This window comes from Strix uralensis, chromosome 8, assembly GCF_047716275.1.
Source record: "Strix uralensis isolate ZFMK-TIS-50842 chromosome 8, bStrUra1, whole genome shotgun sequence".
NCBI lineage: Eukaryota > Metazoa > Chordata > Aves > Strigiformes > Strigidae > Strix > Strix uralensis.
This window is the reverse complement of record NC_133979.1, coordinates 6,915,613-6,930,359: the sequence shown is the minus strand read 5'-3', so window position 1 is coordinate 6,930,359 and position 14,747 is coordinate 6,915,613. Positions and strand designations below refer to the sequence as shown.

The window sequence follows — 14,747 nt, the reverse complement described above, 5'->3', positions numbered from 1 at the left end:
ATAGTAAAGAAAAGGTCATGTCTTTTGTTCTTTTATTCTCACATAAATTGATTTTGTAAAGTTGAAGTTGGTTTATCACCATTTGTGTTCTATGGCTTTGTTATTTCAGTATTGGAGAAAAGGTCATCATCTTAGTGGGTACCTGATATTCCATGGTCCATTAAAACTGCATTATTTCTGCTGAGGCTGAAGTTCTTTTTTTCCCCTAACTTCACCTGTCCCAGGTCAACCCAGCTCCAACTGGGTACTTTGTCATGCAGTCTAGTATATCAGAGATGCCTGCATATGACTGTATCTTTGATTTATTTGGGTTGTAGAAACTTGAATACCTTGGCTATGCTAGCCTGATATGCCATGTAGATTTGTGTAGATTTTTTTCATGTTTTGTTCACTGTGCAAGAGCTTGAAGAGATTCCCACTCTAGTATCTTTTCTTAGGGGAGTGATTTGCATTATCTGTCTCAAAATGGTGTCAGTAGAAGACAGTGACCAAGTATTGGCATTCTTATTGTTTATTGACCTCTAGCTTCTCAACATGAAGCTGCTCTAAGAACTGAAAGCCTTTCTAACAACCCAATCTATTTCCTCTTTTTTTTTTTTTTTTAATACCTCCTCCCCTAATTTCTAGTAGAGATCTAACTAAGAAAACATTTAGTTATTCTAAATATTCAGGAGTGAAAGCATCTGGGAGGAAGGAAACAGTTTGGGGCTTGCAAGACTGGTGGTAGTTAAACAAAACCAAACCAAAAAAGTCAGAAAACCCAACCCAAAATCTTGTGACCCTTCCGTCTCCTCAAACCTTCATATTTTCTCTTTGTACTCAGAAAATACTACCTGGAATCACAGAGACACAATACAAAATAAAACTATACTACCATTATTAGTGTAATGATATTCTGTAGGATAACAATTCAGTTCTTACTGATAAGCTTTTTGATGTAAGAGGATTTTTTATTGTTTTAGAAGCCCTTTTATTGCTTTTGACATAGAGGGGTATAGAGCATCTATAAAGATAATGGAAGCGGATAAAGACATTAGGCCAGTCTTGAGCAATTTACAAACTGAGTAAACGTTAAATCTTTTTTCACCAGAAGTGTGGCTTTTTCTGTTCTTAATGCAAAGTGGCTACAATTCCAAGTTCTCTTTAGTTTTAAATGTAGTTCAAAGTATGCAGGTTGGTGAAAAAACAGAACAGTCTAGAGGAAGAGTATTTGCATACTGGAATTGAAGCTGGCTGTTTCTGCAGCTCCTCTTTCCTCTCTTTCCTCTCTTTCCTCTCTTTCCTCTCTTTCCTCTCTTTCCTCTCTTTCCTCTCTTTCCTCTCTTTCCTCTCTTTCCTCTCTTTCCTCTCTTTCCTCTCTTTCCGCTCTTTCCGCTCTTTCCTCTCTTTCCGCTCTTTCCGCTCTTTCCTCTCTTTCCTCTCTTTCCTCTCTTTCCTCTCTTTCCCCCTCAGCTTATGTACATTTCCACCTGATTTCTTCACAGGTCTGCAGAGACATAAGAATATCTCTCTGTAATCTGCCTTGTGGGCCCAGACAGAAAATTAAGTCTGTGATAAAGTGATACCAATTAAAATGTGCAGTGTAGGTTAAAATAAAGACTTCCTTTCTTTCATTTAATTTTCTCTGTATCTTGGTAGTTACCTTTTGAGGAGGTAGGAGATGGCATATTTTTGTGGGAGAAAGGAGATGCATACTATGTGTTGAAGCAGCTGGCTCAATATGAAAGTAACTTATAACCCTTATGGTAACCAGAATAATCTGCTAGAACAGCAAGCTATCAAGAGCCTCTGCCAGAATGGGCATCAACTGTGGGCAGAACACTCAACAAACAGATCTCTTGTGTGTACCATGGAAGCTGATACAGAGCAGTATAGTGTGTGTGTGTGTTACATAGTCTTCTGCTTGTGATCCTAGGAATAGATTACATCCCCCTCCATGTTAGCATGCTTGCTAACCTTTGATCGAGACTGTCTGGTGTAAAAAACTGGATAGTAGTTACATTGTAAGATCACTACAGAGCTTCATGAAAGAGAGAATCATTTATTTGAAATATCTTTAAAAGCCTGTATTTCACCAGGCCTTAACAGTATAGGTTTTGAATTTTTAACAGAAATGCTTGATTTTAATACTCTGGGGCATTTCACAATTTTTAACCATCGTGACAGATTTCTTACAGTGATAAAATGCATTTATACATATTTTGACTTTATCATGGCCACTTGCATTTCAGATAAAGCTATGAATCTTCCAAATGTCATCTCTGCAGCTACCTCTAACACATTTTTTTAGCATTGTTAATATGCAGCAAACACATTTTTACTGAGAGTTAATGTAGTCCTTGACAATTAATTCTTTATTCAAGGTAGGTGTTACCCTTGTATGCTCTCGAGAATGCTGCAGGTAATCATATGCTGATACCTTATTTTTTCTTTTCCTTTGGCATACAAAGTTTCTAAGTCTCGTGCCAGAAAAACTAGAAGACATCCTTGTGTATCCTCTGAATGAAAAAAGTAATGCCTAACTAGGTGTTTCAGGGTCTTAACCTGAACAACTTCTTGTTCTCAGAACTATTGACTTGAATGTTTGTTTCTTTTCTATGTTGATTCCCACTATAACATCCTTTTGCATTCCTGTAGTGTGGTGCTTCTAGACACTTTTGTAAGCATCCTCTCTCTCAAGCTGTCAGAATCAGGATATGGAGCCAGTATTGCTAAGCTGGAGTACAAACTGGTGGCTGGAGAGCATGGGTAGGTCATTCGAGTGAAAGGATTCAATCTTAAGATACTGTAAGTACTAACAGCTCATCATCCTTAATAGAGCTCAACAAATCATATGTTGAATGTTATTTTCTACGTTAGAAGCCTGAAATGCTTAAATTTACATTGCCACTCATTAATTCATAGTTTTACATGGTTTTAAAGACTATAGAGGGATAATGGCTTTGCATATAGTAAAGATATATGCCAAGTACCTCAAAAGCTGTGAGGTTAGTGAGGTGAAAGCTTATGGTTTAGGGTGGAGATTTTATGACATGAAGAGAACGAGCATGGAGGCTAAATTGGTCTTTGACTCAGGCAATGTTTTTTACATGGATTAAGAAAGAAAATAAGATGAAGATGTTTAAAAATACTGAGGTGTGATGTGACATTTATAATGTGACTCTTCTACTAAGGAAACAGTATTTTCTTTACAGCCAGTTCATCATTGACCATTTGTCTGACTTCAGTTTTACTCCAGCAGTCTTTGAGATGATTAAAGAGGAACTAAAAAAGACTTACTTCCATATGCTCATCAAATCAGAGGTGTTAGCCAAATGAGTGTCAGTGGGGAAAGGCTTAATTTTAGGGTAGTGGTAGAAAAGAAAGCCATCATCTTTGTTCTTCCTGTGTTGTCATAGTAGCATACAGTAGTGGCTTGAGGAGTTGCCTGTCTTTTTATCAGAAATTACCATGCAGTTTTTTGTATAGTCTTGCTGAATATAGTGAATGCCAGCACAATAATTATATGTGAGCACAATTTTCAAACTGCCAAATATTTTTGCTTTATACTAAGTACTAGTACTAATGATCAGGTGCCAAAGGCTGACATGAATTCACATAGACAAAGTTATCCTGTGTATTTTTTTCTTATAGTTGCTTGCATTTTTTCTGTCAGCAGCACCTGTGTGTATGCATTTGGAGGTTAAAATTCCTTGTTAGAGGATTATCAAATCTTCTGAATAAGTGTCAGCTGGGGTCATTCCCCTCCCAGTTTCATCCCAGCTGCCCGTTGCTTCTTTCTAATTGCCATTGGTCTCAGGTCACTCCCATTTCAGGCTCTTTCCTTATCAGTTCCTCTCATCCTCTCTAGAAGCAAACCTTATTTATACTTTGATTATAGTTTAGCCAGGTTTTATTTCCTTTCTTTTTAAAAATTTTGGTAGAGGAGATACTTGAGGCGTGCTGCTGCAGAGGTAGGGGTAAGTAGACAAAACTGATAATGCATAAGAAAGGAGAGCTTACTGGGCTGAGAACTTCTCTGTGGCCCAAAAGAGCAGGAGATATCTAGAATGTTCTTCAACAGACCAAGGGAAACTATGTTGCTAAGTCTCTTGAGTAAAGATGGTAGCTAGTACTGTATTAGTATAATGTGCTTTCTTATGTGATATTCATTGGGTCTGATGACATAAATATGCTGATAGCACTGTGTGTTGATTTTTCAGAAAGGAGAGAATGTTAATCAAAATAACACATGGCTGTAGACTCCTGATCTGCAGGAGCAGCTGCAGGTTACTCCTCTTTGGCGGTGCTCTTGTTGTGAAGGTGTGCTCTAAAGGGAGATACTAAATCAAAGCTCGGGGTATTTTGTAGCCTTCATAGCACTAATAGCTATTGACACTACAGATTATGTTGTCTTTATTAGAATTTTGCCTTGACTGACTGAAATTAGATGGCTTCTGTATACCTGCTAATTAGGAGGCTCTGCTCCAGTATTTAGGATTAAGTTTAGCCTTTTGTAGGTTGCTGTATAGGTAGTACTAACAGTATGTAGGTCCCTCAGGAAAGAGGGAGATAACTGTGCATCAAATAAATATATAAACTATTATATTTGTGTTTTGGTTAAGATGTGAGCGGATGTTTGATACTTTGCTGTGTGTGATCCCCGCCCTGTTCAGTTCTGGGTGGTGGGTTTGCCAAATACACATCTGCTCTGTAATGTGAAGACTCTTAACAAATGTAACGCCAGCTCTGAAGTGACAGTGTATTATCAAGTAAGGTACTAGAGACTTGCATATAGTTGTTCCTATTACCTGTAGTAGTTTGTTGTACAGTCACAATTTAAAGCGCAATCAATCCAGAACCACTCTGTGTGATCACTGTGCAGGGCAAGTGAACTGAATGCCAGTGATTTTTGTAAGCACAGTTTCTGTGCACAAGACCTACTAAAATCCGTGATGAAATTACAGCTTATATTATTTTCTGCATGGTTATTTTGGATATGTATCTTTTGTTTTCCATATGCCAGCCACTGCAGTCTTGGTTTTGTCACCTTTCTTACCTTTCTTGCTAGTTGGTGCTTTTTTTCCCCTTCAGTTAATTCAGGAGAGTCTTCCCACCTGTGCAGTGGATCCCAAATGAAATGCTTTCTGCTTTGAAGGCACAGTGGGAAAACAGAAGTTGTTGGCTTGTTGTTTTGAATGGTAACTTACTGAGAACTTAATGTGGAAGTCCATCCAGGCTGGATTTGTTTGTTTGGTTTAGGCTGGTGTGAGAAGTTTAAGAGGATGTGTTCTTACAGAGTTGCTTGTGGTAAGTTTTAACCATTCCTAACAAATCTTAAATGCTCATTGGTGTGTGTATAGGCTGCATTTGCATCCTATGCGATGCTTGGTACTTAGAAAAATAATGGTTAATGAGTAAGGTCATAACTCTTACGACATGTACACTTGTTACAGCCTACTAACACTTTTATGGTGTAAGTACCTGGGACTGTCCTGGTATGGTTCTTCGAACAATGTGTTGTTTCACCTAATAAAGAAACATTTTTATTATAAGTGTGTGTGAAGGTTCATCTCCTGTCTTATCCAGTTGCAGAGACATAGATTTACCTGTATTCATTTCTTCCTACATCAGTGGGGACAGGGAAACCGAGGGGGAAGTTTAGTGGGCTTGGTCTGTTCTTCCTTGACTTGACCAGGCTTGTCTTACAAGGTCTGAAACAGTGTGGGATGGTAAAACACCTGCTGCTGTGAACAGGAGTCCATTTTGACTAAATTCAAGCTGTATTTCAGATGCACATGAGAAGCTTTGTTTCAGTTTCCTGTAAACCAAGGCAACGCTTGGGTGAGCTCACAGTGGGGAGGTACAGCTCCCATTCAGCTGTTTTTGTGAACAGTTAGTCCCATATACCTTGTTGCTATGGGAAACTATAACTGTAGCTAATTCCTGGATTACAAACAAATGCAGCATCACTAGATGCTTCTGTCACAGCTTCACAATGAATTTATCTGGGTCTACAGATGGGCCTATGTCTTATCTTAGGTTGCGTATAAATCAGGCTTGGGGTGCATCCCTGTCTTTTGTATTACTTAGAGCCTGAATCTAGGCCAGTCATCATACTTTGAATATCGTACCTTCTCTAATTGTTTTAGTGCCTTATATGAGAAGTTATATGAGCTTTTGTAAACTGATAATGTGACTGAAGAACAACCCAAAATGTCCTGTATTTGGTGGTTGTCCACATAAGTTGTAATGCTTAAGACATCACTGTTGATTTGTAGTTATGTCCTAGGCAAAGAGTGATAGTTAAGGCAATGGAACAACCTTAACTGTCTTTGGGATTGTGTGCCAAAGCCCAATGTTTTTGTCTCGTCTGCAAGAGACAAAGTAGGTATTCATGATCAGAGTCTGTACTGATAGTTCTTAATGGGTAGTTCTTAAATCACCAAAAAAAAAAAAAAAAAAAAGAGGAGGAAACAAAGGGAGATGTAGTTTGGAAAGTTTATGCCTCATTACACTGGTATGGAGCTCACATCTACTTAACCCCAAAAAGAGCCGTGCTCATCAATGACAGTCTGCGGAGGCATCTCATACGTGGAGAAAACAAACTTATTCTCAGTATGAACTTACTCAGCCAGCTGAACTATTTAAAAGTTCTTGTTCTTACAATGCTTGTATTTATGGTAGTGATACAGATCTTGGAAGCTTATGTTTATCTGTCAGGTTTGGAAATGAAAATAATTTTACACAGTTCTTTAAAATCTCTGCTGTGCATACTCAGCCATGTTTGTAATGTTGAGATTGCACAGACTGTTAGTATCCATCTTTTTAATTTCTTTTAGTAAATAGGTGTTCTTTTTTTCCTCAAGTCCATTGCCCTTAAAATTCTGCTGTTCCCCTTTGCTCTGTTAAGATTCTAATATTGATAATAAGGCCTGTGTGAACAACAAAACATCCTAAAATATCTTTTTTGAAATTACTAACACTGATTTTTTTTTTTTTTTTTTTAAAAAAACCCCACAAACTACTTGTTTGTTAAGCACTGTCGGTTTTAGTGCCTGAGCAACTCTGCATGTGTCTTCTTGGCTTCTGTTTTGAAGACTGCTGCTATTTCTTCTGCAGTTTCACAGGACAGTCTTAAAGGAAAAGTGGAAGTTAAACATCCTGGCCAGACTATTTTTCTCATTAAGCCAATAGGGGTGTGAGTAACAATATTCTGTGGTCAAAGCGACTATACTGAATATTGCCTTTTAAATAAGGAATATTAGGGATTTATTGGAGAAAAGTGTTCCAAAAGTACAGCAGGAGGCATTTGAGAGGAACAGAAAGGCAGGCACAGGCGCAGAAGTGCTACTATGACCTTAATGGCAGCCTAGAGAGAAAGGCTTTTGGTCAGGTGTTGCCTGAAAGAGGTAAACTGCAAAGGTTTTCCTTCTGTAAATATTAAGGAATAAAAGAAGGAAAGGTATGTAATTGTCTGGTGTGGCTCCTTGTGGTACCAGAGCTGCCTCTGAGGTCCGTGAACTGCTTTGCTGCTATGGACAATATGGCTGGTAAGCTTCGGTTACTGTATTTTCTAAGACAATGTCCATGTTCTATAGTAAATAAGGCAATGATTAGAAAAAAAAAAAAAGAAAAGCTAATATAAGAAATTACTCATCTGATCATCAGGACTGTCATACTGGATCAGACCCGCTTTACCTCATCTCCTATCTGACAGTAGCTAGTAACGGATACTTAGAAAAATAATGACATCCTAGTGCTTTCTCTGTGCCACGAATGATTTCATGTATGGGTATTGTACAGCCTCTCAGTTGTGTCCTGAGTTGAAGCTTTGAAAAATGTAAAATCTTCCTCAATTATCCTTGTTGACCTCAGTGTCTTTTCTAGCTGCATTAGGCCTTTTTTAAGATGGGAAGATCAAGGTTGTATGCAAAATTAAAAATACATATTCCCCCTGAGTTTCTTTTACAGCAACAGATTCTGTTAACCTCGTCTTTTGCAGGCTTCCAGCCGCTGATGTGTTTGAAAAAGTTTTTATTGTTAACTTCTTCATGACTTTTATTGCTGCTGGTGCCTTTTAACATCAAAGTAACATGAAGTCAGTTTATGAGGTCAGGCTTTTAAATGTTGCACACATTTCAGATATTGCTAATAATAATGTAAATTTCCAATAATTTTGTGTGTCAAAACAAAACAAAGTCAAGTGTCAGTTTTTCATTGTTCCAGGAAGTCTAAAAGTCAACTTAGTCTTTGTAAGAAAATTCCTGTCATCAAAACAGACTTAAATGTTACTTTCCAGTATTGTTTATCTTCTAAGCATTACTGCGAGGTGTTCTCTTTGCTTAGATTTTATTTAGATCTGTGCCTTATTAGCAAAATACGTAGATTCAGGGATTTTTCTTGACTGTTTGGTCATAAGGCTTTCCATTATCCTTTATGAGTAATGGCTTAAATTAAATGAATGTATGTGCTTTCAGCTAAGTCCCAGTGGGGGAATATATGCATGAAAATAAATTATTACAGTTGGAACTAATTAATTCCTTGATTGGCAGACTCAGCAGATTACCCTACTCATGTCTTTGTTACCTGGCCTCAGTTGTACCTGGCCAAGAGCTGTAGTTACAACCTCTACTCTTCCACCTGACTTTGTTGCCTGTAGGCAAGAACCGAAGAACTGAAGACAAAAAGAGAAGTATCAGTTTAGTCTGTCTTTGCTGTAATCCTAAACCATCCATGTAACCAGGCTAGGGCCTATCAAAATATTAGATTTGCTTGTTGCACTGTCATAACTTCTAGCTCCCTGCCAAGATGGCTGCCTTATCGTGCCTGACAAGATTGCAATGGTTTCCTTAATAGTGTGAAGAACTTAGCAGGCAGCTGTGGCTAATCTCTTAAGAAAATGTTCTCCCACTGAGGTACATAGTGAAATTTGAATGCTGCAAATAATTTGAAAAAATGATTTCTTAAATTGTGTTCTTACTCTGCTTGTTGATGTGTAGGTACAGATACAAGTTAGTGTTCCTAAGCTCCTGTAAGAGCTAAGAACATAGCTGTAACTAGCACTTGTTGGTTTCTTCTGCTAGATGCTACCCCTGTTGGTATGAGAAATCAAGCGTTCAGTGTCCTGAGGCAGATGGCCTCACTTCTGGGGATGCTGTTGTGAGGTGATCTTTTGTGAAGCTCATTTTCTATGTTAGTGTCTGCTGCTGTGATATCAACAGGCACAAGTTCATCTTTGTGTAAAACTTGATTCTGTGAGACTTATGTCTTGGCTGGGGAGTCCGTGCTTGTAGCCATACAAGTAAAACAAAGTGTGCCAGCTCAGTTTGTTTCTTACTGATCAAGGTGCAATGAGCTTGGTAAACTATTTGCCAGGCACGTTTACTCTAGAAGCGAATAGCCAGTTAGGTGTCTGCCACTATCCCGAAGAAAGTCAACCCCCATTTTCTCTTACAGGGACTTCAGATTATTTACTTAAAATGCAGATTATTTACTTAAAATGCATGGATCTGCATATTTCTGTCTTGTGACAAGAATGACCAGTGTGTGCCTTTCCTCCAGCTCACTGCAGCAGGTCAGGGTTCTGTCTCACTCTTCATGTGCAAGAGCTCAGTTCTGTCCCTGGCACAGACAGGGAGGGCTCCGGCTCACCCCAGATTTACCACATTTCATCTCATCATGGAATGAGTCTTGGCTAGGACGTGCTGCTATTCCATGGGAATGATCCTTGGGAAGTGGTTGCAGAAACACACAGCTGCAAAGCTGCAGCCCCTGTTTTTGTCATTGGGACAATCCACAACAACCCTCAAACCATGGCTGAAAACAACTCTGTTAAGCTGTCACCTGGGACTGTACTGACACCTCCAACAGCCAGTGTGCTGTGTCCAGGGCATCCTTGGTCAGTGCACTCTTACAAACCATGCTCTTGTCACAGCTGTTTGACTAGAGGCACCAGGACAGGCAGTATAAGAGGGAGGGACTGTGTGAGCGTGGCTGTTTTGTTAATTAGTGTTTTGAGCTGGCCGCTGAGCACCCAGCATGTTAATGTGCACATGGGCTGTGGCTTGAATCCAAAAGGTGGCTTCTGTATCCTGCCTCTCAGTCTCTGCCCCTACCTTTCCCCTCTGAATCCTTCTGATGTTGACACTGTGTGCTAGGAGGCAACTGAAATTGGCACCACTCTATACTGAAGCAGAGGCAACGCTTGCAACAGCCCGAGGCTGTAGGTCCCTTCTTGAAGGTAAAGATGTCCGTTAGGAAGACAGATGTAAAACTGTTTCATAAAGTTAAAGGACCGATTTGATGGAGAGGGAACTCAGTGTGAGAAAACGATGCATACATACTCCTGCAGGAGGAGGAAAGGTAACTGAGTGACATACGTCATGTAAACGCTAAAGGGATTTACGAGTACATGTACAGCACCTTAAAGTAGGCAGCACAGTATTAGTATGGATTATCTCATACTGTACAGCAACTGTGTGTAAAAAGTGAAACAAAAAATAGAATTTTATTGCTAATAGAGCATAGAGTCAAAAAAATGGAAAAGATAAATAGTTGTTTTGGCTGGCATAGCTCAATGTCCCAGACAGGTTTGGGACTCTCTTATGAAGCTCTTTCACTTCTTTTCGTTTGTGGTGTCCTCCGTATTTAGACTTGGAGAGACTTTTTTGTTGTTACCAGTTTTTTTTTATTTTCTACCATATTACTCTGCTAAAATATTTAACTAAAATGGAGAAATATTTTAAAGTAAGAAAAACCTATTTTCAGTTAAATAGAGAACTAATCCACCAATATTCACCAGTACATAAGTCCATATAAGTTTGGTAATAACTACTTGTGTCTGAAAAGCGTTAGCAGCTTGGCAATGTTCCTTTAGGGACAAAAATTGAAAGTTACTTTCAATAAATACACTGCTTCAAAAGGCTTTAAAACACCACGTGACAGTGAAAGGTTGTATTGTCTTCAGTGCTCTGATTTCTAATGCTGCTTTGAGTAGATCCTGAAAATTACTTGGGGTAGGAAGAAGAATGGTCAATTGATGCACAGTTTGGTTGTCTTGGTTTTCAAGAGGTACATACCATTGGATATTGGTATTTATGGCTACTTTTCCCTTGGCTGATAATTGACTTTTAAGTTACACAGCAGATTTCCCACATAGACCAAAGGGGACATACAGCAACACCTAAAAGACGAAGCATCTTCCAAGTGTCTGATTGCCTGCTCAGGCTTCTCCCTGCACAGGGAAATGTTGTACATAAGTTCATACAGGATCCAAACCGCCCATCCATTTCAGAAAATGCCTCCAGCTGTCCCTGCTTGTCCGCAATATCCTTGTTTCTTATCTAGGATTTCATTTGTACAAGAGAAGGGGAAGAGAGCACAAGCTAACTGCACAGTTGGTTCTGACTCATTTGTGTCTCCAACTGAAGCTATCATTGTACTTCTACTACAGTGGATCTCGTTTCAGCTTTATTTCTATAGAGGAGATTGTATGTTTTCTTAAAAAAAAAAAGTTATGACTGCCTGTTGTGATACCAAGAATAGCAGTATTTCTGTCTTTTGGCTGTAACAGCTGTTTCAGCTTCTGTAGATAGGCTTTACAAAAAGCTGTACAGAGTGGAATCAAACTAGTCACCGAATAGTCTAACACGTAATAGTTCAGATTAAAAACTACACCAGTTTTGTTGCGTGTACTATTCACTTTTGACACACTTTCTCAGAATGAGTAAGCACTACTGTCCTTGTACCACTGGAAGTTTTACTCACTTATTTTAGTTACTAGTCACTTATTTTAGTTACATCACTGATAAAATTGTTCAGCTCAAGGACATAATGAAGCTGGTACTATTTTCCATGTGATTTGAAGATGACCAAAATATGATACACTCCCAGGTCTAGGACAGCAGTTTAGGCGCTATAAAAGTCCCAGATAAAAAAATTTAATCTTTCTATAGAAACAGTGCACTGTTTTACAAATGTCTTCATTTGGTTTTCAGTTATTCTTATTGATGTAAGTACAGCAAGTGTTACACAGAGCAGATCCCTCCCCCGCCCCTCCCTGGTCCTTTTGTCAATAACATAAAGACTGAAACACAAAAGGCACCAAGCAAGAACTTACTCTAACAGAACTTCAATATGACAAGACAGAGATCAGAAATTATTACAATGTTAAATATCATCCTAACAATCTGAACCGTTATTTAAAATAATTTCTTAAAAAACAAATTTGGTGTTTGACTTCTCAGCAGTTACAAATCTGTAAAGGTTGAAATCAGCACTGCACATTGAGTTCATTTACAATGGTTTGAAAAAAACTGCAGCCTTTTATACATGGTTTATACAGGTTGCGTTGTGTGTATGTGTTCTTAAAAAAGTATCAAAACTGTAGAACTTTCAAATATATTTACATTCATCTGTTAGTTTCAGTGTTATCACATACAGCCTTTTTTCAGTTTTTTTCTTCATGCACACAGTGCATGGATTTGTAGAAACAGCTTCATACCTTATCATTTTTTCACTGCCTTAAAATCTAAAATTTGAATAGAAGGATGCTTGATTATTATGTATTGTCTATGCAGGCCAAGAAGTATTTTGAGAGTACGTATTGTGTTTGTAACGCATACTAGGTCTTTAGATACTTTCTTCCTTTTCTTAGTCAAGAATCAACTTCCAGCTCACATTAGACTGTGCATTTATTCTAAAAGAAAGAAAACCAAAAGGAAACCCCCCCCAAACCTATTCAGGCTGAGTTTCTTCTACTCACTTGAATACAAAAGCCTCGACTGACATAAGAACACTAGGAGGATTTCTCTCAGGTTTGGTACAGCTCAGGGAGGTGCTAGTCCATTACGCAGTAGTAGGTAAGTGTATTCACTTCCCATGGAATTCTCTGGGAAGTTGCAGGATGAGATGAGAAAAAACCCAGTGTTTTTTCTGCAAGGTGAGGATGACCCAGCCAAAGATACTGAGAAGGCTGTGAATTTTTCACCTCCTTGCCCAGTGCTCTGTGGTGTGGGAGATCTGCTACGGTGCAGGTTGTTCCATTGGCAGTAGTTTGGATGATAATTGCTGCACTTCAAAGAATTCTATATATGCTTAATTAACACACTGCCCCAGAGCATCTCCTGAATTTGGACTCTTAGCCAATATGAGTAGGGAAAAAAGGCAAGGAGAAAAGGAATTAACTTTTGTTACTGTGTTGGGTTTGTTTCCTGATGAACCAGGTGAGAGTGTTCACTTTGGGTGTATGGGAGTCTATGGCTACATCTTTGTTTCTACCAATTCTAAGCTAATTTGAGCGGTGCAAGATTCCCAGTGGGGAGAAGCATTTAGATTTACATTTACAAACAAACAACCTATATCAATTTTGTACCTGTAAAAAGCAACAATACAACACAAAAAACCTTGGTGCTGTAGGAGTTTCTCCTGACTAAAATGCTGTAAGCAATAGCTGTTCAGTTAAAAGCGCTGCAGAGGAATCCTTCTGGATAGGCTGGAAAAGGTAAAAACAACACTTATGAGCCAGTCTGGAAAACAGGAGCTCTGTACTTGGCAGCTGTCTTACCGTACAACTTGCTCTTTCTTAGTGTCTTTAGATTTCAAAGCAAACTTCTCAAACATCCTGTCAAAATTCAATTATCCCTAATTTTCAGAAAGGTAGGCTAGTAGTTTTAAAATATATGTATATATTTTTATATATATGTATATATTTATATGCCTATATATCTATCTAGTCTAGATAGATATATACACAGATAATCTATGCACAGCAAGCCAAACATACAAAAAATAAATACTCTCACCCCTCTACTATATTTACAGAACAGATCTTATAATCCAGATTTTGTTAATAAATATTTCTAAACTGCCTGTACAGAATTTGTTTTACTTATGTTGATGGATAGCCACAAAGCATATTCAACATATTTACAAAATATCTATAAATATAGTCTTAAAATAAAGCAATAGCTACTGAACCTTCAGCCTGGCTGGTTATGTACATTGAGTTAGTAGCTCAGCTGTCGCTTATTCACTATCACAAATGGGTAGTGCAACAAGTTAAAATGTGTATAAAAGATTATACATACAAAACTCTCACATCCTTTGGATGTTTGCAGTTCATTATAACTTTGTGGTTACCCTTCTGCAACATAAATAACGATCAAAAAGAAGAAGCAGGTTCTGTGACCCAAAGCAAATTTGTTCAGTGTGTTGTTTGGAGCAGCAACTTCATCCTCATGGCAACCCATCGTCTTCTAAGCTTAACGCTACACGCTGTGAAGGAAAAAAAACAACACAATTGAGAAAATTTGTGGCTTGTGATACTGTTGCTAACTTGCATTTCTTGTTAAAAATCTCATTGTTGTCCCTAGCATATTGGTGACCAATCTATTTTATGCACTGATTTTCTTCCCCCAAATGAGGTCGCTCACTCGAGTGTTACTAAAGAGGTGTTGGAAGCTTAATCTTGCCAAGGCAAATTTCCTTAACTTCTTACAGAACCTCATTCACTGCTCCTTGTGAGGAGTCTGACTCTTCTTTACACTCTTGTATTATAGAGAATACATTCTCCCTGGTTTGTAGAGAAACTCAAGTTATCCTTAGATAGTTTTAGACACTTGGTTGCAGCCTAAGCACAGATATAATAGAATCCAGTAGAGGGTAAGTGATCAGCTGTCACAGATTGAGCTCTTGAGGTAACTAGCTTTACACTTGCTAGCTTATCAAGTATATTAATTAGGACAGTTAGTCTATTATTTGCACAG

General features: G+C 38.3%; 1 protein-coding gene across 1 annotated transcript in view; it reads right to left on the bottom strand.

The window, feature by feature from the left end:
- Positions 1-11,495: 11,495 nt before the first annotated feature.
- LRP8 (LDL receptor related protein 8) overlaps positions 11,496-14,747 on the bottom strand; it is a 192,940-nt gene continuing 189,688 nt past the window's right edge. Inside the window, exon 19 of the mRNA XM_074876017.1 lies at positions 11,496-14,256. Within this exon, the coding sequence (XP_074732118.1) occupies positions 14,218-14,256 (39 nt within the window). The 3' untranslated portion in view covers positions 11,496-14,217. The remainder of the gene's footprint in view (positions 14,257-14,747) is intronic.